The sequence below is a fragment of the Rhinatrema bivittatum genome, chromosome 1 (assembly GCF_901001135.1).
Source record: "Rhinatrema bivittatum chromosome 1, aRhiBiv1.1, whole genome shotgun sequence".
Lineage (NCBI taxonomy): Eukaryota > Metazoa > Chordata > Amphibia > Gymnophiona > Rhinatrematidae > Rhinatrema > Rhinatrema bivittatum.
Window position 1 is genome coordinate 524,462,636 of NC_042615.1, and position 22,713 is coordinate 524,485,348.

At 45.3% G+C, this 22,713-nt stretch overlaps 1 protein-coding gene across 1 annotated transcript in view; it reads left to right on the forward strand.

Moving 5' to 3' along the window:
• The first annotated feature begins 3,824 nt into the window (after nucleotides 1-3,824).
• The window catches only part of DMRT3 (doublesex and mab-3 related transcription factor 3), a 45,679-nt gene continuing 26,790 nt past the window's right edge, over nucleotides 3,825-22,713 (forward strand). The window contains exon 1 of the mRNA XM_029585878.1: nucleotides 3,825-4,189. Within this exon, the coding sequence (XP_029441738.1) occupies nucleotides 3,847-4,189 (343 nt within the window). The 5' untranslated portion in view covers nucleotides 3,825-3,846. The remainder of the gene's footprint in view (nucleotides 4,190-22,713) is intronic.

Consider the following 22,713-nt stretch of genomic DNA (forward strand, 5'->3'; position numbering starts at 1 on the left):
TGTTTGGCTTCAAGTGTCTTGTTATAAAAAAAAACCAAAACCAAAACCCAACAAACTTTCCTTCCGATGCCGCATCTTGTGGGGCGGGACCCTCCGGACACATTTCGGATTGGAAAGACATCCGTTCCCAGTCCCATTTGCTCTTCCAGTGGGGCAGCAAATGGGAGAACCCTCTTGGGGAATCAGTCTGTAAGGGGAATTGGGGGGGGGGGGGGGGGAGAGACACTGATCGGCGGTTTTTATGAGGAACCCTTTCCAGGGTAATGAAAGTAATGCTTGGGAGGCGAGGGTTGGCAGAGATGTTGCAGAAGCAAAGCTGAAATTCACTGGCAATGCGGAGTTTAGGTTAAAAAAAAACAAAACAACCTGGCATTACTGTTTCACACAGCTTACTGTGAAGGGTTCAGGGTCTGTGGCTCTGCAATAAGTCAGAGCTGCCAACAGTACAGAAGCTAAAACCTAAAGGGACCCGAATGGAATAGTGAAGACGGACTGAAGGGAAGCGCAAGCGATCGCTGGTTTGGGGGAAACTGGTTATACACAAACCGCCTTCATTCCAAAAATATCTAGTTGGCCCCTTTTTTTTTTCAAACTGCGAACGAAAGGGGACAGGTTGCTTTCGGGGCAGAATTGGGTTTTTCTGGGCCCTCCTCAGCCATCCGATTCCTGGCGTCAGACACTGGAAAAGCGATGTGGTCGTGCATCGCGCGATTCACAATCATGTTTGTTTAACCGGAGCCCGCGTCTGGTCGGGAGCAACCCCGCCCCCCCCCCCAAACAAAACCGAGCACCTACTAACTAATTAATTAATGAAATCAAGTGGAGGTGCCGAAGGTCCTCGTGCTTTTCCCGGGGTCCTTTAAAGGCCTCCTCGTCTCGTCGCTTTGATGATGATTTTTCCCATCGGCCGGAGTCGGTGGGACCGGGCGCTAATTCGGTCCATACGCTCCCCCTCCCCCTCCCCATCCCCTTTCAGCCCATTCTTTCGGCCCCTAACTGCTAACGCGCCGCAGTCACCTTGAAATTTCCTCTGCTATTTTTTCCAATTAAAAGCTTAATAGCCCTGGAAACGGAGTTCATGTGGCGAAGTTTACTGGAGCCCTCCCTCTCCTGAAAGGCTTTTCTGCCCCCAGAAGCCCATTATGTGCTTGAGTAAACCTTTTCTGCCGACAGGAATGGGACTCGGGGGGTTGTCAGGTGTTGGGTTACAATAGACTTTCAGGCAAGGGGATATTCGACCAAACATAAATACAGCCCCGTCCCTGTAGGGATATGTTGTCAAATAGTCGGATATGTAAAAGATTCCCAGCGACTTCAATACAAGAGCGAGAGGAGGATTACCCAGCGCGCTATATCACTTGAGGATTTACATTCACGGCTCCCGATGTGCAGTCAAGTGAAAAGGGGGGGGGGGGGGGGGGCCCGACGACCCTTCCCCCTCTCCCGCCCCACCTGATATCCAAGAAGATGGATAGACGAGGGAGGGAAAGAAAGAGGGCATGGGAGGAGAGAGAGCGCGCTAAGGCTGCAGCCCCATTACCCCGTCCCGCTACACAGATTTATAAGGAATAGAGAGGGACGGGTGTTTTATCAGGGCCCCGAGAAATCACAAGGGATCTGCTTGGGCTGTCCCTCGAATTGACCCTTAGGAGTCAGAAGGCAACGCTGCCAGTGCTCGATCGACTCGCTGGCCCGCTAGACCCAGCTCCGTTTTTTGTTTTGTTTTTCTGGCAGCTAACAACTAGGCAGGGTACATTATCAGTGACCAGGGCAAGGGTTCGCCTGAAACTCACAGGCTCTAGAATAGAGATCTCTCCACCGAAGAGTCAGAATTGGAGCGAGAATCAGGGCTACTTTCGTTTCCAAAAAAAAAAAAACCCACGGAAAACCGCGGTGAACAGGTTTCTATTTCAGAATTTGTTCACTTGCCAAAACGTTTTAGGAAAACAAAAAAAAACAAAGCACAAACAGATCTATTCTGAACGCCTGGATGTAGTTGGCCACCCTTTCTCCTCAACAAAGAGTCAATTAATTCGGAAAGTAGTCTGCCTAGGAAAACAGCCCGTAAGAAAGCCACCGCTTCACTGCAGCCTCTTTGAGGGGGAACTTGGTCGTCGGAAGGGCAGCGAGAACGAACTAAGCGCAGGCTTGCAAAGAAGGCGATGCATTGTGGCGCGCGAGCTATAGAAATGCGTTCGTTTTACTTCCCAAACAAATCTTATACGATCGCATTTCTAAGCCACGGGGGTTGCGGGTGGCTTCTCCGACTGATGCCAGCTTGGAGAAATGCCTGGCAGGTGGTGGGCAGTCCTGCCAGAGAACTGCAGACCGTGCCAGCCCGGGCGTTTTTTTTTTTTTTTTTGCAATTCGCCCTAATAAAGAGGGAGTTGAGGGGGTGGTTTTCGTTTCCCACTTTCTCTTCCCCGTTTCTGCGGCGAAAACGCCCGACCGATCGCTGCCCAGGTCTGCACCTCCCGAAAGTGGCACTGATCCCTGAAAGCATAAGATTGCCGGAGCTGAGGGCTATGATTGTATTCACAGCCCAGAAAATAAATCTCAGCCACCAAATTGTGAAATTCACAAAAGGAGCTGACATCTCCCCCCCCCCCCCCCGGCTTCAGCTGCTCCATTACTAATGAATAGTATAATTTTTTTTGTAAAACTAATTACATTATTTCTTACATGTTGTATTTAATGCGAACCTGGTGAAAAAAAAAAGCAAACCAAAACGAAGTGGCAGGGGTCTTTCACACGCTGTTTACTTTCCCTGCAGTTTTGCACATCGTACTCTTGTGAAATTACGACTGCGAGGGTATTAAGTCAATAATTAAAAACTAATTACCCGGCCCTTGGAAATGCTGTGCAGGTTGCAAATTGATTTTCACTGTGGGCGGGTCAGGTTTGAGGAGTAGATTTATGCAAATCGTCCTGCGGAGTATCTTTTCTTTTTCCAGTAATGTGAATTTCACGCACTGGCCTCGCTCTCGGAGAGGGGAGGGTCAGGAAAGGTGAGTGATCGGCTGCTAAACTTTACTTGCTGGGTTATAGAGCTCGGGGCGCAGTTTTCCTAGCGGCTGAATTCGGAGAAAAAGGGTGAACAAGAAAGCAGAAAACGCCTGGCCGCCTCCTTTCTGCCCGCAGCGTCCCGTCCAGCCCCCCTCCCCCTCCCCCCCTGCGGGGATAGGAGCCCTGGGGGGCGGGGCCGGGGGCGGGGCCCGAGGGGGGGGGGGGGGAGGCGCTCCTGGCCCGGCTGCCCGGACTCGCCGAGCGCAGAAGGCAAAGACTCGCCCGCCTGGACGGAGGGATCCGGATCTAGACGGAGAGCGGCGGGGAGGGCGAGCCAGTCCTGCTCCGCGGCACCGGGAGCGCCCCCTCCTCTTTCCGCCAGGGCTAAGGAAAGGCAAGGAGCAGGAGGGGAGGGGGGGGAGAGGAAGAGCACAGGGGGAGCAGGAGCAAGGGGGGGTTGGGGGCAGGAGAAGAGTTTGAAGGGGAGCAAGTGCATGGGGAGAGGGGTTGAGAAGGAGGAGTTATAGGGAGGAGAGGGGGAGCACAGAGGGAGAGGGGGAGCATGGTCGAAGGAGAAGGGGAGCACAGAGGGAGCAGGTGCCGGAGGTGAGAAGAGCAGGGTCAGGGAGGGGAAGGGGAGCCCAGAGGGACGATGTACAGGAGGTGAGGAGAGGGGGCAGCAGGTTGGTGAGAGAGGAAGGGGAGCCCAGAGGGGGGGGGAGGAAGGCTGCGGGAGGGGGAGGGGAGCAGGTGCAGGTGAGAGGGAGCAGGTTGGGGGAGGGGAGCACAGAGGGAGCAGGTGCAGGGGTGGGGGGGGGGCGCAGCAGGTGCGGGAGGGCCATGAATGGGTACGGCTCCCCCTACCTGTACATGGGGGCGCCCCAGCCGCGCGCGCCCCTGCAGCGCACCCCCAAGTGCGCGCGCTGCCGGAACCACGGGGTGCTCTCCTGGCTGAAGGGCCACAAGCGCTACTGCCGCTTCAAGGACTGCACGTGCGAGAAGTGCATCCTGATCATCGAGCGCCAGCGGGTCATGGCCGCGCAGGTGGCGCTGCGCCGGCAGCAGGCCAACGAGAGCCTGGAGAGCCTGGTGCCCGAGAGCCTGCGCGACGGGGCCGCGGCCGGGCTGCGCTGGGAGCCGCCGCCGCCGCCGCCCCCCGCCGCCCTGCAGCTGCCCAAAGCAGGTAAGGGTGCAGAGGGGCTGCCCCCTCCCCCCCTTCGGATGTCAGGGGAGGGGGAGGGGAGAGTGGGCAGCGACCCTGCCTTCTTGGAAAACCCGTGCACGGGAGAGGGCGACTTATTAGGCCGAACGTGTTGATTTCCTCCCCGAGCACTCGCTGAGCGACTTCTCAGCCTTCGTCTGTTGGGGGAAGCCAACAAGCAGTGAAGGGGCACTCAGAAGGGTGCGAGAGAGGGAAGATCCTGCCTGTCCGTACACACAAGTGTACGTTTAGTAGAGATGTGAATCGGAACTGAAATCGGATCCGATTCTGGTTCCGATTCACATCTCTAATGTTTAGGTGGAGCTTCTCTCGCCATATGAATGAGCTTCATTTTCTCTCTGTATGTACTGTATATCTCTCTCTCTCTCTCTGTATGTGTGTCTGTATATATCTACATACACACACAATCATATTTATAATTGTCTCTCTCTCTCTATATATGCGCTCCATTCGCTCTCACACATTGCATATAGCTCCCAAGGGAAGATTTGGAATAAGAAGTGACTACATGATTATTACCTTCTCTGTCCAGGAGCACACCCACTACTGCAATATTTATATCCACCATGAAATCCGCAGTTCTGCACGGTGTCATTATAGATTTTACCGTGTCCTCATTTCGCTGCTTTGGGAATACGGCTAAAGTGCAATTTTGCTACCGCTGAGCAGATTTTGACCAGATTATGCCGCCGTCTAGCAGCCTGGAGAGGGGGGGGGGAAAGAACCCCCGCTGGTTTATAACGCTGCTGTCCAAGAAGTTCCTGCCACAGCGATTTAAACATTCTCAGAGTTCAACATTAGTTGAGTAACTTCGAAAGTAAGATCATTCCCCGAGCCACTGCTGCATTATTTTGGAAGCTTGCTCTGAATTACAAAGGCACTGCTGCAGCCCTAGTAAACTTTGGCAGAAGGATTCCAGCAGTTTAACATTGCCACTGTAGGTTTTCCCTGCACTACGGTACAAGTCAGTGGCTGCCATACCTATCTGCAATGTTTGTATTCTATTACATCGCAATTGTTGTTGTTACTGTGGTACTATTTTGTAAATTCGGTTTTAAACAGGACATTGTTTTTTTTTGTACTCTGCTACAGTACTGTGGGGTTTGTTTGGTTTTTTTTTTAGATAGTTAATGAAATGTCTGTCGGGACAATATCTATAGAAATTCTCAAATCATTTTGTTTACTATTACTTTCTATAAAAGAGCTTTGTGAGGGGGTTGAATAGTACCTGTAAATGTATCACTCTGTTGATAAAGCATCACCTGATCTTCCTAATAGAAAAATGAATCATTTTAGTAAGGAAAGAGCATTAGGGTCCGGAATGAAATAAGGTTCTCCTTAAAGCTGAAGTTAAGGGAAGATCTTTTGTTTGGTTGGGTTTGTTTTTTTTTTTTGTTCCTTCAGTCTGATGACTGAAGGAACAAACTGATGGAAAATTATTTAATAATTTGTTGAATCACATTTTTAAATAACTCTGGCAAATGGAAAAATTACTGAACTCGGTGTATGATACCGTTCGGTGCTTGTTACTGAGAGGCAGTGGTGATAAAAAAACAAACAAACAAAAAAACAAAACACGGGAGTAAATTACTGTCGGTTCTAAACGGTTTTGCAACCAAGGCCTTTAAAGAGGTTTAACTTTTCAGTCGGGGAGTGGCGTGAGAGCAAAACCGAATTATTTAATTAAATTAATTTTATGTATTAGATTTATAACTCGCTTTTTCAAATTCTCAAGGCGAACAACGACATTAATAAATAGTCGCTAAATATAACCCCCCCCCCCTCTCCGAGATTAGAGGTGAGTTGGGTTTCTAAGATTTAGGATGCGATTATCTGGCATCTTGTTTATATTTTTGTAGCTACCTTTACTATGTTTGCTTTTTTGGTTTGAATTAGAAAGAAGACATATAAACGCATCTAGTTCAATTTAAAAATAAATAGTTACATATCCTGAAATATAAAATAATAAAAATTACTAATAACCTAATCTTAAGATGTACCTCTCATTGTTCTCTTGTTTTCGTGAAAGCATCAAACGTCAAATAGGGGGGAAAAAAGATTTCATGGCCAGAGACAGGAAATAACTTTTTTTTTTTGTTTTTTTTTTACGGTTGCAAGCCAAATTGTGAGAATTGGAAGGGCCCGGCCACCCCTCTGTACTCTCAGAGTGACAACTACTCAGCCACGAAACGTTAGCAAGGACGTTAGATCTCTTGGAGGAAATATGCAAGTCGCTGAGCATAGTCAGATTAAACCTCTCTCTAAGAACCCCTTGAAATGGAATTTTTGTAGGTTTATGATATTTTCCACGGGTCAGCGCAGGTACTTTTATGTGTGGCTCATATGCAAGGTAGCCCGGACTGGTTAAAGGTGAAATAATAATACATTGAGCGGTTTATACCACTGTGCACCTGGATTTCTTGTTGGTATAATGATGTAGTGATCTTTTTCTTTTTCTTTTTTTTCCTACCTGAACATACTTTCCATTCCATTTTAGAGTGAACGAAACAGCCTTTATGTGTGAAAACTTCCCGAGCAGGACAGTTTTGTTTTAATGACGTTAGTGATCTGTCTTGAGTTTTTGTTTTTTTTTTTTTGTTTCACGACTTCTTTAAATTCAAATTGTAAAATCAGAGATTTGACCTCCTCCCTCCCTCCCTTCCTTCCGCAGGTACCGGTTTGGTTGCCCCCCTCCCCGTTTCTGATAGCTGAGCGGGGAATCGATTCTGGTTTTCAGGGGGGAAAACGATATTGTATCGCCGATCAGGCGCTTCCTCGCGCTCTCGGGTTTTTGACGCATTTTTGTTTTTTTTATTTGCAAATCCAGAGAAGCTCTCTCCCATGACATCCGAGCGAGGATGGGATGGCAATTATTTTCAAAAGTTGTCTTTCCTCGCCGTGGTTAAAAACAATACAAAGTTTAGGGTAAAGAATTATGAGTTCACGATAGCTGACAAACGACACACGGTGCATGTAATTTTGACAATTAAACATATCAAAATATCCCGCAAAGATTGACCTCTTATATGAAACGAAGATCCTTTCCCATTTAGCACTCTTTTTTTTTTCACGCTAAAAAGAGACATGTTTCCCTCCTAGCGGTCAGCCTTCTTCCCACCATGTCTGCTGATGATATTAGTAGCAGTGAGTAATATATCCATTTAATTATAAGCAAGCAGAGCCTTGGGGCTTGGCCCTTTCTCCACGCGTCCCTTGCTGTTTTCCCTCGCGGTCTCTCTGCGCCAGTGTCTTACTTAACAGCCGAGCCTCTTACCTCCAGAGTGAAAGTTCCGTTGCTGATTTTCATTTTTCCCCTTTGACTCCTCATTTCGGTGCTTTAGAAGAGCAGGTTTTAGCTCGATACTCCCGGAAACCACGGGCCGGTGCCTAAGACGTCTGGTTTTTTTTTGGTTTTTTTTTTTGGAGCGGCTTTGGTTAAAAGGAGTTGCAAACCCATAAACTAGCCACGATTAATCCAACATATTTTAAACTGGTAAAAGGACTCGAGAAGGATAGGTTGGGATTGTCTGTGAGGAGCAGGGGATTTTGTGGAAGACGCGCTGAACAAACGATTTCCACAAACTCCATCTGCAATTTGTAAATAACGTAATTAGAATATATTATTTCAATGACAGATTTCACATTGAGAAGCATGTTTCAACATTAAAGTGTTTATTAAAATGGATCCCCTCGTGCAAAGTTCACGATTTTAATTACTGTGTTGCAAAGAAGGGAAGCTTTGTAAAAGTCGAAATAATTTGATCTGGAAACTATATTTTCTGGTACCTTACACACTCATGTCCTCAATTCATAATTACCATTTGCTGGAGGTTTCTGTGTAATCAGTGCAGCGTTTTGCGAACATACTACAATCAGAGCAGTTCTGCTGATATATTCTTAAAGTTAAAAACAATACCTATTTATGAAATAGGATTTATTTCTCTGTACATAAAATTTACAATTTTTTTTAGTCTATATAGCAATTGAATATGAGCTCTTCAAAATTTAAAATCCTTCTCGCAAATAAAAAAATGTTGTTGCCCGATCAAAAAAAAATTAAGGGATATTAAAAATAGCAAATACATTTTACTCCATTATACAGAAAAAAGATAATTAATACATCTTTTAATACGTGTTCCTCGCTAGACAAAATAGCTAAGGGTATAAACAGTATTCATAAACAGGTTTTTATGAGTACTTGATAAAATATGTTTAAAATCAGGCTGGTGAAAATACATTATTTCCCCCTTTTAAAAAAAATATACATAGGGCTATTTTTCTCCTCTTCTCTATTTATGTGGAAAATCTTTTTATGAAATCGGGTCTTGGATTCTTTTAAGCAAATTAGATTGTACGAAAAGTGACCTGCTGGTTGACAGATGTTCACGTTAACACCTCTAGCCACGGACGAGTGTTTCTTTTTAATGTAGCGCACCTTCTGTCGGCCTCGGGTTTCTGTACTAGGAGGAGAGGTTTGCGCGGTAGGCCAGCTTCATTTTCCATTCCATTATTATTTACACATCCCAGCGACTCCCCCGAAACTTCAAACGGAAAGGGCATTTTACGTTTGCTCCGATCTCGGGGCACACATCCGCAGAGGCTTCCAGGAGTTTTGTTTCGTTCCTGTAACGGCAAGGTCTGGAGCGCTAGGGGGGGGGGGGGAGGAGACCCTGCCGCCAACTCTACGGTTTCTCCTCCTGCTCCTGCACGCCTTGTCCGTCCCGTCCCCTAAACCGAATCTCAGACTCTGAAAATTCACAACCTCGCCGAGGTTTGGGGTTTTTGTTTTTTTTTGCCTTTTTGGAGACTGCGGGAGAAAGATCGGATAACAGGCACAGGATCTGTCAGGGGACTGACAATTTGCAGTGGACTTGTGTACGGTTGTGTTAGGCTCCCCGTGCACGCTTCATGTATTTCGTTTTATAACAATTGGCTGCAGCCATCTCTCAGTTTTCTTTGGGGGGGAAAAAAAAGCCGTTGGCAAAGTAGATTTTGCATTGCAGAGAGGGCATTGATCCCGGAGAAGAGAAGGGGTTGGAAGGTAGAAACCTATTAATCCGATCTGCCACTTATTTCATGCTTTTACCCACTCAATGGGCTCAAAGCTGTGAAACAGCGAAACACCCACAATAGATTACAACAATAATCAATGAAGCGGAATAAACTGAATACACAAAATAAAACACAGCGCATTTCTATCCATCAGTTTCGGATCTTATTTGGGGGCAATGTGCCGGCAAAACTGGAAAAAAATAATAATGGTAATAATACTGGCATTATTTAAGAGTCAAATGAGCCGTCCTTGACCATTATTGGCCTCCTGGAGCAGGAGAATGATCCTCGCAGCTGGGGGAGACCGAGGCTGGAGTTGGTCAATAGATCGGGGTGGGGGGTGCTCCACACGTTTCTGTGGCCTCCTCTAATTGTTCGCGGTATCTTCACTCCGAGAGCCAGGCGTGAGGGCCGGCAATGCTCGGTGCCCTTCGGATTTTGCCCAGATGTGGGGTGTGCGTTTCTGGAGAGAGGACTTAAGTCCGGAGACGGGGGAGTTCCCTGAAACCCAACAAGTCAGGGCTCCGCCGGGCTCCATCGAAAGCTTAAATAACTTCTGGGAGCGAAGGTGAAACCTGGCGGCCCCGGAGGGCTAGCGCGAGCCTGTCTGCTGGCCGGGCAGTGCCCTGGGTTTTTAAAACAGCTCATCTCGATGCGAGAATTGTCACAGATCGCAGACTCCAAGGCGCACATCAAAGATCGCATCTTGAACCCCCCCTTATTCCCCTGAGGAGACGGCCTGCACTCTCCCTGGCACCCTGGCTCCTGTTGCGCCAAAGTGAACGCAGCATTCGGAGAACCGGGACTTCGGTTAGCGCCGTAACCTGTCAGTAGGCAGGGCTGGACCCCTCCTTCCTTCCCCGCTCCCTAGCTGCACCGCTTAATGACTCAGCTCTTCCCCGTAGCCCGTACACGGGAAAGCCCTTAGTACATCTGGGCGCAGTTCCAGCGCCTTAGCGCCAGGACTACAGCTCTAGCACCGGCCCCAGTTTACAACCCCGCGCTAAATCCCCTTAGTCCCGGGATCTAGAGCAGATCTGCATCTCTAGGGCGGCTTCCTGGTGCCCCTTGGCTTTTTATATTTGACTCAAGAGGCACCAAGCCCAGTGGTGCCAGATGGGTGGTTTTCACGCCCAACTGGGCTACTTTTTCTGAGCGTGTGCGGGAAAACGTTTTCCTTTTTTTTAGCTGCTGGATTTTGGGATATATATATGTATATATATATATATATTTTTTTTTTTTTTTGGTGTGTGCGTTTTTTGGGGCTTCTTTCCGGAAGGGCACTGCGGTAGCTGGAAGGCATATTTCTAGTGGTGCTTTGTTCTTTCTTCCTGCCAAATTGATGCCAGTTTGAAGCTTGGGGGTGTAGAAATGGGAGGGGAAGGCAGTATCACCTTAAGTTTGCTTTACTCCTTTTAGATAGTCAGAGGAATGAATATTCAAGTGGACACTTCTCTGTCCCTCTTACTTCTCCCATCAAAAGAAAATAGACTAAATATAGTCTATGGCTTCTTCTAAGCAGACATTACATACAAAGCATCATCCGTATGAATGAGGGTGGCTTTTTCTGTGCGGTGGCAGGTGGCTGACTCTTGCAGCTCAGGCCTCCCTTTCTCCTGGGGCAGTAATGTGCTACCTGCTGGCTGTGAAGTCCCGGACAAGCTTCCAGGTATCCCTGGGTGAGAACCGCTACCATCTGCACCGCCCTGTCATACGGCAAAATGGTGCTATTATGAGTTTCACTCAAAAATACAGCGCTGTTTTGGGCACTAAAGGGAATAGAGCTGCCTTATAATGCGCTGTCAGTGCTAACGGTGACCCCTTATAAAGGAGCCCCCAGGCAATTCTATCCAAGAGCAATCACCAGTGCCAGGGTAGTGCTAAGGCGATCATCGTCCATATAACTGCATTCCTGGCAGCCCGAGTGAGCTGACTGCGAATTGCAGTAAGATACAGCTCAAAAGGCAACTCGCATCACTCTTGTGCTGCTACTTTCGCCCTGCCAGGGACTTAAAGGAAATGCCTTCTTTGCTCTGCCACCTCATTTCCACCCTGCAGGGGCTTGAAAAAAAGAAAGCTGCTTGTTTTCCCACCCCTGAGCAGGAACGGAGCCACAGTTTTTAATGCCCTAGGGCTGTCCGGTTCCCCAACCTGGACTTGCTTCTAATACATCTTGAATGGTGCAGCTCTGCACAGCTCTCAGATAAACCTTATGTTACGGCAACACTGGACATGACAACCTTGATTTTTTTTTTTTTTAGATTTTTCTAGCAATATTTTTTTTAACTTTTTTATATATATTGTTAATTTTGTAAATTTGTCTGCATGCAATGCAGGACTTTGTGTAAAACCGTGCATAATGAAAATTGTTTTTGCAACTTTTGAGTTTTGGGCTACTTTTGGGATAAATTTGGTGATTGATTGATTATCCTCTAAAACGTTTTGGCATCAGGCAACCCTGACCAAGGCTACTAATAAAATTGGGCCAGCCGATCTCTCTTTGCCCCCAGGTGGGGGAAAAGCAGAAGTAAAGGTGTCAGCAGAAGTTTCAAATAGGTCCTGAACTTTGAAAAATGATTTATTTTTTTCTCAAAGTTGAAGTGTGTGCTACAAAACTGTCCACTTGCAGCCTTTCATTTCGGATATAGATCGGAAAAATCCTATTTCCCACCAACCTCTAGTCATTATTTCTAGGATTCAGCACTTTGAGGAAAATGCTTGATACTTCTGACCAGTTGTATGTAACTCATCTTCCTCTCTAGTAAATTCCCTAGGCACTACATCTAGCAACTCTGCAGATCCTGGAGCTTTAAATCCGACTTTGAACGTGAGCCCCCAAGTGCCGTTACTGTGAGCCTATTTGAGGCAAAGTGGGGGGAAAAGAAACCTGAGGTGCGCTGAAGGCTAATCTTACTCTCTCTGAGGCTATAAGACTCTAAAATATGCCACGCTGAGTTACACCAAAGGTCCAGCTAGCCCAGCATCCTGTCTCTCTCAGTGGCCAATCCAGTTCACAAGTACCTGGCAGATCATTTTGCTCATTCCTGGGGATAAAAGGTGGCTTTCCTAAATCTACCTGGCTTATTAACTTTTCCTCTAGGAACTTGTCCAACCCCCCCCCCCCCCCACCTTTAAAACCCAGCTGCACTAGATGCCTTGACCACATCCTCTGGCAGCAGACTCCACAGTTTGATTGTGCCTTGCATCTGAAAATCCAGATACTTGATTTATTTACTTATTTATTTATTTAAAAGCAGTTATTTCCCACACCCTCCGATGTTTGGGGTGGGTTACAAATAAAAACATACATAATTAGTAAACAATCATAAAATAGAATAAAAGCAAGACAGGTACAATAGTGAATAAACTTAAAATCTTGCAAAATAATAAATCATATATTCTATATTGATTGGCTCACCCTTAAGCATACATAACACCTTCAAAAAATCTAATACATTGGAAAGGCAAGACTTCCTTTTGCTAAATTCATGCTGGTTCTTCCTTATTAGGCCATGTCTATCCATTAGGCCAGTAATTTCTTTCTTTCTTTTTTTTTTTTTTTAAGAATAGCTTATACCATTATGCCCAGTATCAAAGCCAGACTCACTAGTTCATAGTTTCTTGGATCTCCCCTAGAGCTCTTTAAAAAAAAATGGCCTTACATTGGCCTCCCTCCAGTCCTCAGGTACTGTGGCTGTTTTTAATGATAGGTTTCAAATTACTAGTAACAAGTCTGCAATTTCATATCTGATTTCTTTAATAATTCTGGGATCAATACCATTCGGTCCTGGTGATTTGTTACTCTTTAGTTTGTCAATGTGCTGTTTTACAACTTCCATTGTCACAATGATTTGCTTCAGTTTCTCTAAAACATCATCATAAAAAAACATTTCCAGTGTAGTGTGATGGTTACTATATATCCCAGGAGGGGTTGGGTGAGGAAACCAGTAGGGGAATCTGGACAAGAAAGAAAATCTGGGTGGAACCTTCAGAACCCAAGAATCCTCAAGTTAGGAGAAAATCTAATTCACTGAGTAGACCTGGGGGAGGTCGGAGAACAAAGAGGGAAGGACTTTACAGCCTTTACCTCAGCAAAGGGAGGTTACACCCAGGTGGACTGGGAGGAGAGAGAGGTGCCCTGAAGAGGGGAATGGACAGGATCAGAAAGGAGCACTAATAGAGGCAGAAGGAGACATGGGGGTGGAGGTGTTGGAGAATCCAGAGCCGGAACTGGAACCAATGCCAATGGATGTGGGAGATGAATGGTGGAAGCCTCCTCAAGGAGATGTGGATTGTTAAAGCCAAACAGTTTAGAGTCTGGTAGAAGGCACTGCCATGGGTGGTTGTAGTTTGTAGTTGGGTAAGGCAAAGTGTATTTCTCCCTCTACAAGCTACGGTGGGTGGTTGCAGTAAGGGCTTGAAAAGACACTTCTGGTCTTGGCAAGAATCTGTGGCAGAAGCCAGAGACTGTTTAAAAAGGACAGGTTCAAGCCCTGTGGCAGAAGCCAGAAACCGTTTAAAGCAGACAGGGTTAAACCCGGTGGCAAAAGCAAGAGGCTGATCATTAGTCAGTTCTCCTCACGAACTGCGATTTAACCTGTGCAGAGAAGGCCGGACCTATTTTCAGGAAGCCTGGCATGAACTGGAATGTTATGGTAGATGGACGTATTTTACTCCTGGTCTTTAAGCTCCCTGTAGGGTTAAAGCATCTGTTCAAGCATGGGCTGTGTTTTTGAGGTTGCCACACTATATGGAAGAATCCTGCAGAGGAAAATTGTTTACTGAAGCATTGTCTGTGTTGGGGGATATTACAACCTACTCTCAACAGTAGATATCTTCTCAACATTTTCCTCAGTAAAGATCAAAGCATAGAATTCATTTAGTTTTTCTGTCATGGCTTTGTCATCTCTGAGCGCCATTTTTACCCTTTAGTCATCTATAGCAAGCTTCTGTTCAAATTCTATCTTGTCCTTCCTTATAAATTACATTTATTAAATGCTTTACGTCTAACTTGCCAGTGCTTATATACTCTTTCCTATTTCCCTTATTTGGGTTTGCTTTCCATTTTCTGAAATATATCCTTTAGGCTTTAACGGCCTCTCTCGCCTTGCCAAGGAAACCAGGCTGGCAGCTGTTTGGTCTTCCTTCAACCTATTTAAGTGCATGAAATCATTTTCTTCTGGGCTTCCAAGATGGTATTATCAATGTCCATGCCTCATGCAAACTTTTAACCTTTGCAACTACTCCTTGCTAATAATCTTAGTGTATTGTAGTCTCCCCTTTTAAAGTTAGTTGCTTCTGTAGTAGTTTTACTTAATGTCCCCCTCTAGTGATTATGACGAAGTTGATTGTGTTATGATCACTATTGCAAAGCATCCCCACCACTGTTAAGTCCTTGCTCTGTATCCTGCATTCCACTGAGGATCAGATGTAAAATAGCTTCTCTTGTGGGTTCCAGGACTAGCTGCACCATGAAGCAGTCATTTATGGTATCCAGAAACTTTACCGGCCTAACATGTCCCGATGAGACATTTCCCCAATCAATTGAAATTTCCCATTATTTTGGTTTTGCTAATTTTATTTACTTTTCTTTTTTTTTTAAATTCTTTATTAATTTTCTAATAAATCACAATAATGATTTACAATAGAAACACAAAAATAAATGGTTTGATAGTTAGAAATTCCTCTCCTTAACTTACAATTCAAGAAATACTATTAACATCAATCTAAACCATTTGTCTCAATTCAATCTTGAGAGGAATGCGGAATAACACAGAAATTTAAGGGAGTATTAACACATATTATCTAACAATATCAGGGCTATTACAGAAACCTGCATTTCCTTATATTTAATTAACATTGGACACAGGGGATGAGGTTGAAATTTTCCGTTGTTCTAAGAAATTCTTTAGATGTTCAGGCAAGGAAAAAATAAAAACTTCATCTTGTTTTGCAATGAGACATTTACATGGAAATCTCAAATTAAAAGAAAATCCCAAAGCAATTACTTCCTGTCGGTAACCTAAAAAGGTTTTCCGTCTTACCTGTGTAGAAGCAGCTAAGTCTGGGAAAATTTTAATAGACTGGCCAAAGTGGGTGATGGGGTATTTGGCAAAATATCTTTTCATAAGTATATTAACATCATTAATTGAGGAAAATTGCCAATAACGTCCCCCTATCAATCACTTGTGATTGGGAATCTTCGAGGAAGTTTGTCAAATTTCCTTGAAACATTTGGTTAGTTTCTTGAGTTACTATATTTTTTGGTTTGGGTAAAAAATAACAATTTGATATGATAGGGGACTCATCATCAACAAAACCAAGATTTTCACTTAGAAATTTTTTTAAGGAAACTAAGGGAGCTTCCCCAATTATCCTGGGGAAGTTCAAGACTCTTAAATTTAAGCGCTTGGAATTGTTTTCGATGGCCTCAATTCTCTTAACAATATTTTCTCTGTCTTTAACCACAACTGTATGGAAATCTTGATGTTTCTTATCATTTAATTCAAGTACTTTAATTTTTTCAGAAGATTCTCTAATTTGTTTCTGGATTTGAAAAACTTCCTGTTGATGTCCCGTACTTAGCAAATCCACTTTATTTTCCAAGCCTTTAATATTTTCTAACATCCCAGCCATCATCTCCCATAGATTGTCTAATGTAACCACCGCTGGTCGAGGAAATGAGATAGGGGGTGTCCTGCTGGTCAGTTGTGTCTCTAACCCCATAGGGGGAGGCAACAGTTCTATTCCTCCTTCTGCTCCATCAACACCCTCAGCTGATTGGGATATCCGTCCCTGAATGCGAGTTACATCCTTCCCCGCTTCCGGACTGGACAAACTAATCTCCCCCTCAGCTTCTCCAATTGTCCCATTTCCTTCTCTCCATGCCGGTGGGAGTCCTGTATTAGGACTAAGGGAGGTCTCCTCTGCAGGCACAATCAGTCCTCCCTGACTGATTGGCACACCAGATTCCTCGTAACCTGCCTTTTTGAACGCAGGCAAGATAATAAACCGACTGATTTCTGCTTGTATTGGTGATGGTAGTGGGAGGGGAGGTAAAACCCTCACCTTCCCCTTCCTTTTAGGAGGCATAACTCAAGAAACTGTCCCGCTAAGAAGTCAGTCAAAGTCTAACTGTATAGCCTTGTTTTCCGCAAGTAATAACCCGTAGGAGTGAGCTGAAGGAGAAAGAAAACATTTTTTACCTTAAAAACTTCGCTTAGTCCAGTTTTTCAGTGAAACCATGCGAATCCAGCCTAAGCCAGGCAAAGCCTAGCATGCGCACGCCCCTTGGGCGCGCACAGCTTAGGCTGTGCGCCGGCGTCTGCTGCGCGCCGCTCTCTGCCCAATTTTATATGGCTTCCTGCTTCCGCTTTCTGGTCCCGCCTCGTGACGTCAGCGGGGTCTCAGCTGTCGGGCACCATCGGAATCGGGGAAGCAAGCCACCACGAGCCCCGGGATCCCTCAGTTGGCTCTCTCAGAAAGGGAATCTCCAACCTCTCCTGTCCTTACGCTCTCGGGGTAAGAACCTCTCTCTGCCCGATTTTATAGGGCTTCCTGCTTCCGCTTTCTGGTCCCGCCTCGTGACGTCAGCGGGGTCTCAGCTGTTGGGCACCATCGGAATCGGGGAAGCAAGCCACCACGAGCCCCGGGATCCCTCAGTTGGCTCTCTCAGAAAGGGAATCTCCAACCTCTCCTGTCCTTACGCTCTCGGGGTAAGAACCTCTCTGCCCGATTTTATAGGGCTTCCTGCTTCCGCTTTATGGTCCTGCCTCGTGACGTCAGCGGGGTCTCAGCTGTCGGGCACCGTCGGAATCGGGGGAGCAAGCCACCACGAGCCCCGGGATCCCTCAGTTGGCTCTCTCAGAAAGGGAATCTCCAACCTCTCCTGTCCTTACGCTCTCCTACTTTTCTAATTTCTGTTTGCATTTCATTGTCTTATTCTTCATCCTGGTTAGACAGATAGTAGAATACACCCACTGCTATACTCTTTCATGTCATCCACGAAATTTCTATCCATAAAGGTTCCACAGTGTATTTTGTTTCCTGCTGGATTGTTTTCCTGTTTGACTCTATGCAGTCCTTAACATATGTCACCCCTCCACCAGCTTGATCTGCCCTATCAGGTCACTAGAATTTGTACCTTGCTTTCATAGTTCCCTCCTTCCATCAGGTCTCATATATGCCCATTGGAGAGAATTTTGAAAGGATTATATGAGGGTTGTTTGTGTAAAAATAGCATAAAAGCATGTAAATAGCATATGCGCACATATATTTTATAAACCTTGAGAGTTTGCACATATTTGCAGTATTGCATGTAAATGAATGCAGGGCAAAAAGGTCTGGTTTAGGGGCTTTCTGGAGTGGACTTTGAAAGTATGTGCACAAGTTGCTATTTTAAAACTGGTATTTATTTATTTATTTGTCAGGTTTTATATACCGTCGTTCGGTAATGCCATCACAATGGCTTATAAATTTTGAAAAGAGGGGAGACACTAGTTGACTACTATGAAGGCTTTATAAAGAGTTGCTCTCTCTCAGCTGCGTAACAGAAGTATCGCAGGGTATGAAAACTTTACCGTACCACGTGATACTACCTATGCTAAAAATTACCCTAAACACGCCCCTTTCTCTTATGTGTGTATACTTTACCAAACTTGTCTGAACTTTTACTCCTGGCAATTGACTTGTATAATTGAAATTGGACTTTGTTATTTGTCTGCAGTTTTGGGTGGGAGGTCTGGGTGACCTGGTGGGAGTTCAGGGTGAAGTGCTGGAAGGTCTAGGTGTACTGGTGGAAATATTGGCGAACTGGGATTCCAGGTTCATGCACAAGTATTTTCAGAAGTGGTATATGCACATAATTTGTAAACACCTGCCTCTATGTTTAATTCTGGGCAATCATGTGCAAGTCATTACAATTACTGGGCACGACAAATATACATGCATATTTTTAAAAAATTGGTAAAGTATGTATCTTCTTCTATTACAAATATACATTTGCAATTTCAGGGCAGAAATATGTGGTATTTTATAAGTTTGCAGATCCCACCACACCATTTATAAAATACCAGCAATAATCACTGTGTGCCCAATTATGTGTACAAATGATATTCTGCGGATAATTTTGAAAGCTGGGCTGTACATGACTATATCTTCATTAAGTGCCATGTATTCTGACTCTCTAATCTGATTTTTGTAGACTTGTGGTAATTCAAATACAGACAATTTATAGTATGGATTTTATTTTTATTCACAATGGGGTAGATTTTAAAAAGCATTTACTCGAGCAAAACTGGTTTTTGCTCGAGTAAATACACTTTACTCAAGTAAGTGGGCTTTTCAAAATTGCTACAATATATGCCATTGAATTGTCCATAGGATTTACTCAAGTAAGTGCACTTTACTCGAGTAAATAGCTTTTGAAAATTGCTACGATAGTATGTCACATTTACATGCGTAACTCCTTTGAAAATGACCCCCAATGTGCTTATTAGCAGCTGATACAGGTAGTTTGGAATTCTTCATTTTTGTCTGCTCTTTAATGCCATCTAAGCTACTTTAGCTTAGATGGCTTAGATTTCAGAATATTTGACAGCAACTTCCCTGTTATGTCGGAATTCTTAGAAGATGCCTCTCTGAACCATGCACTCCAGCACAGCTCTTGGCTTTCCCCCATGATTTAGTTTAAGAGTTGCTCTATCTTTTTAAATGTTAGCTGCAGCAGCCAGGTTTCACCCTGATTGAGGAGGAGCTCATCCTGTCAGAATAAACTACCCCTTCTGTGTTCCCCAGTTCCTAACAAAACTGAAGCTCTCTTCCCTGCTCTCTTGTCTCATCCACAAATTGGGACTGGAGCTCAGCCTGCCCTTGAGGTTCTGAGCGCGGAATAGGGAAGATTTCTGAGAATGGAACACTGGAAATACCGGATTTCAGATTTCTAACTATAAGTCTACATTTTACTCCCATAACATCCCTCCTGCTCTTTTCTATTTTGTTGATACCCACATGTACCATGGTGGCCGGCCTCTCCCCTGTGCTGTTTAATATCCTATTTAGGTGGCGTGAGGTTTGCTACCTTTGTATCAGGCAGGCAAATTACCAAGAAATCCTCTTGCCATCCAACTGTCTACATTCCTGGAGAAATATCTTCAGTGTGAAAGGATAATGCATCTTTTGGAGGACAGATCCTAGCTTCAAGATCACTTCCTCCCATGCCAGATGATGTTTGCCTTCTAGATGACTTTGATTTTCCGAAACAGCACAGGGGCTGCCAGACTGGAGGCGGGATCATGCTACAGTATCTCTCTCTATACCTTTCTACCTGCCTTAGCTCCTTGAGGCCTGCCACTCTAGCCTCCAGAGATTGGACTCATTCTCTGAAAGCCAGGAGCTCTTTGCACTGGGTGTACACATACAATCTCTTGCTAAAAGGTAGATAATTATACATGTGGCACTTGCTGCAAAAAACTGGATAGAACGTAAGAGATTGCCATGCTTGGTCAGACCAAGGGTCCATCAAGCCCAGCATCCTGCTTCCAACAGAGGCCAAACCAGGCCTCAAGAACCTGGCAAGTACCCAAACACTAAGAAGATCCCATGCTGCTGATGCCAGTGATAGCAGAGGCCATTCCCTAAGTCAATGACGGTATACAAAACACGTTAAATAAATAAATAAATAAATAGCAGTTAATGGACTTCTCCTCCAAGAACTTATCCAACCTATTTTAAATCCAGCTACACTAACTGCACTAACCACATCCTCTGGCAACAAATTCCAGAGCTTAATTGTGCATTGAGGAAAAATAATTTTCTCCGATTAGTTTTAAATGTGCTACTTGCTAACTTCATGGAGTGCCCTCTAGTCCGTCTATAATCCGAAAGTGTAAATAACTGATTCACATCTACTGGTTCAAAACCTCTCATTTTAAAGACCTCTATCAGATCCCCCCTCAGCCGTCTCTTCTCCAAGCTGAACAGCCTTAACCTCTTCAGCCTTTCCTAATAGGGGAGCTGTTCCATCTCCTTTATCATTTTGGTCACCCTTCTCTGTACCTTCTCCATTGCAACTATATCTTTTTTGAGATGCGGCGACCAGAATTGTACACAGTATTCAAGGTGCAGTCTCTCCATGGAGCGATACAGAGGCATTATGACATTTTCCGTTTTGTTAACCATTCCCTTCTTAATTCCTAACATTCTGTTTGCTTTTTTGACTGCTGCAGCACACTGAGCTGACGATTTCAGAGTATTCTCCACCATATTGCCTAGATCTTTTTCCTGGGTGGTAGCTCCTAATATGGAACCTAACATCGTGTAACTACATCAAGGTTTATGTTTATGCACTTGTCCACATTAAATGGGCATCCAAATAACAGATGAAAATCTTGCAGTCTCGCAAGGTCCTCCTGCAATGTATCACAATCCGCTTGTGATTTAACTACTCTAAATAATTTTGTATCATCTGCAAATCTGATAACCTCGCTTGTCGTAGTCCTTTCCAGATCATTTATAAATATATTGAAAAGCACCAGTCCAAGTACAGATCCCTGAGGCACTCCACTGTTTACCCTTTTCCACTGAGAAAATTGACCATTTAACCCTACTCTCTGTTTCCTGTCTTTTAGCCAGTTTGTAACCCACGAAAGGACATCGCCTCCTATCCCATGACTTTTTAGTTTGCTTAGAAGCCTCTCATGAGGAACTTTGTCAAATGCCTTCTGAAAATCCAAATACACTACATCTACCAGTTCACCTTTATCCACATGTTTATTAGCCCCTTCAAAAAAATGAAGCAGATTTGTTAGGCAAGACTTCCCTTGGGTAAATCCACGTTGACTGTGTTCCATTAAATCATGTCTTTCTATATGCCCTGTGACTTTGATCTTTAGAACGGTTTCCACTATTTTTCCCAGCACTGAAGTCAGGCTCACCGGTCTGTAGTTTCCCGGATCGCCCCTGGAGCCCTTTTTTAAATATTGGGGTTACATTGGCCACCCTCCAGTCTTCAGGTACAATGGATGAGTTTAATGATAGTGTTGAGGTGAGAGATGGTAATGCCCATGGGGAGGAGCCCCATGAGCCTCACCATCGGGAGGCGAGGCCTCAGCTGCTGGGCGTGAAGGACAGCAGGCTCTGGAGAAGGAGCAGAGAGAGAGAGAGAGAGTGACACTGCCCGTGTAGTGGAGAATGTAGCAGGAAAGTCACACAGACACAGAGGTGGCCACGTGGTCTGTGAAGTGGGGCCCAAAGGAGGATTCCTCTATAGAGAGATGGCAATGGTCCGCAGAGCGGGGTACACTGGTGAGGGTCCTCAGCAGAGATGATACGGTAGTGGTCCGCAGAGCGGGGTACACTGGTGAGGGTCCTCAGCAGAGATGATACGGTAGTGGTCCACAGAGCGGGGTACACTGGTGAGGGTCCTCAGCAGAGATGATACGGTAGTGGTCCGCAGAGCGGGGTACACTGGTGAGGGTCCTCAGCAGAGGTGATACTGTAGTGGTCCGCAGAGCGGAGAACTCACAGTAGAAGTAACGATGGTTCCAGAGGGAGCCCTGAGGAATGGGGCAGGCAGCGGTCCTAGGCGCAAAGCCCTCTGAGGAGCAGATAGCCAGAGATGAGGAAAGGGCCCCCGAGGAGCGGGTACCCGGGACATCTCATGCTGAGGAAGCAGAAGCTGAAACGGGGAGTCCGTAGTGAGCAAAGAGGGAACTTGTGGCCAAGTTGTAGGCAGACAGGGCCAGCCGGCTTAAGAGTCCATGAAGAATGACGTCATCCGGGGGAGTCACCCCCGAGGTTCCCGCCATGACGTGCATAAGACTGGCCTGGAAGCGAGCGCGCGCACCTAAGGAACTCCAAGGGCAAGATGGCGGTCGGCAGCGTCCAAACCATCCAAGGAGGCCTGGGAACAGGGGCAGGGAGGCCGGCAATAGCTGGCGGAGGCCGCTAAGTCTACCCAAAGGAGTCAGTGTAATGAGACAAGAGGTGAGCAACAGCAGTCGCAGTTCTCTGCGACCGACAGGCGTAACAGCCTCTATGGCCAACTTCATTTCAAATTCTCTCTTCGCCTGTCTTATCAATGTTTTACATTTAACTTAACAATGCTTATGCTTTTTCCTATTTTCTTCAGATGGTTCCTTCTTCCAATTTTTGAAGGATGGTTTTTTTTTGGCTAAAATAGCCTCTTTCTCCTCACCTTTTAACCATGACTGTAATCAATTTGCCTTCCTTCCACCTTTCTTAATGCGTGGAATACATCTGGACTGCGCCTCTAGGATTGTATTTTTAAACAATGCCCATGGCTGTTGAACAATTTTAACCTTTGCAGCTGTACCTTTCAGTTTTTTTCTATTTTCCTCATTTTATCAAAGTTTCCCTTTAGAAAATTTAGTGTTCGAGCTGTAGATTTACTTATTGTCCCCCTTCCAGTTATT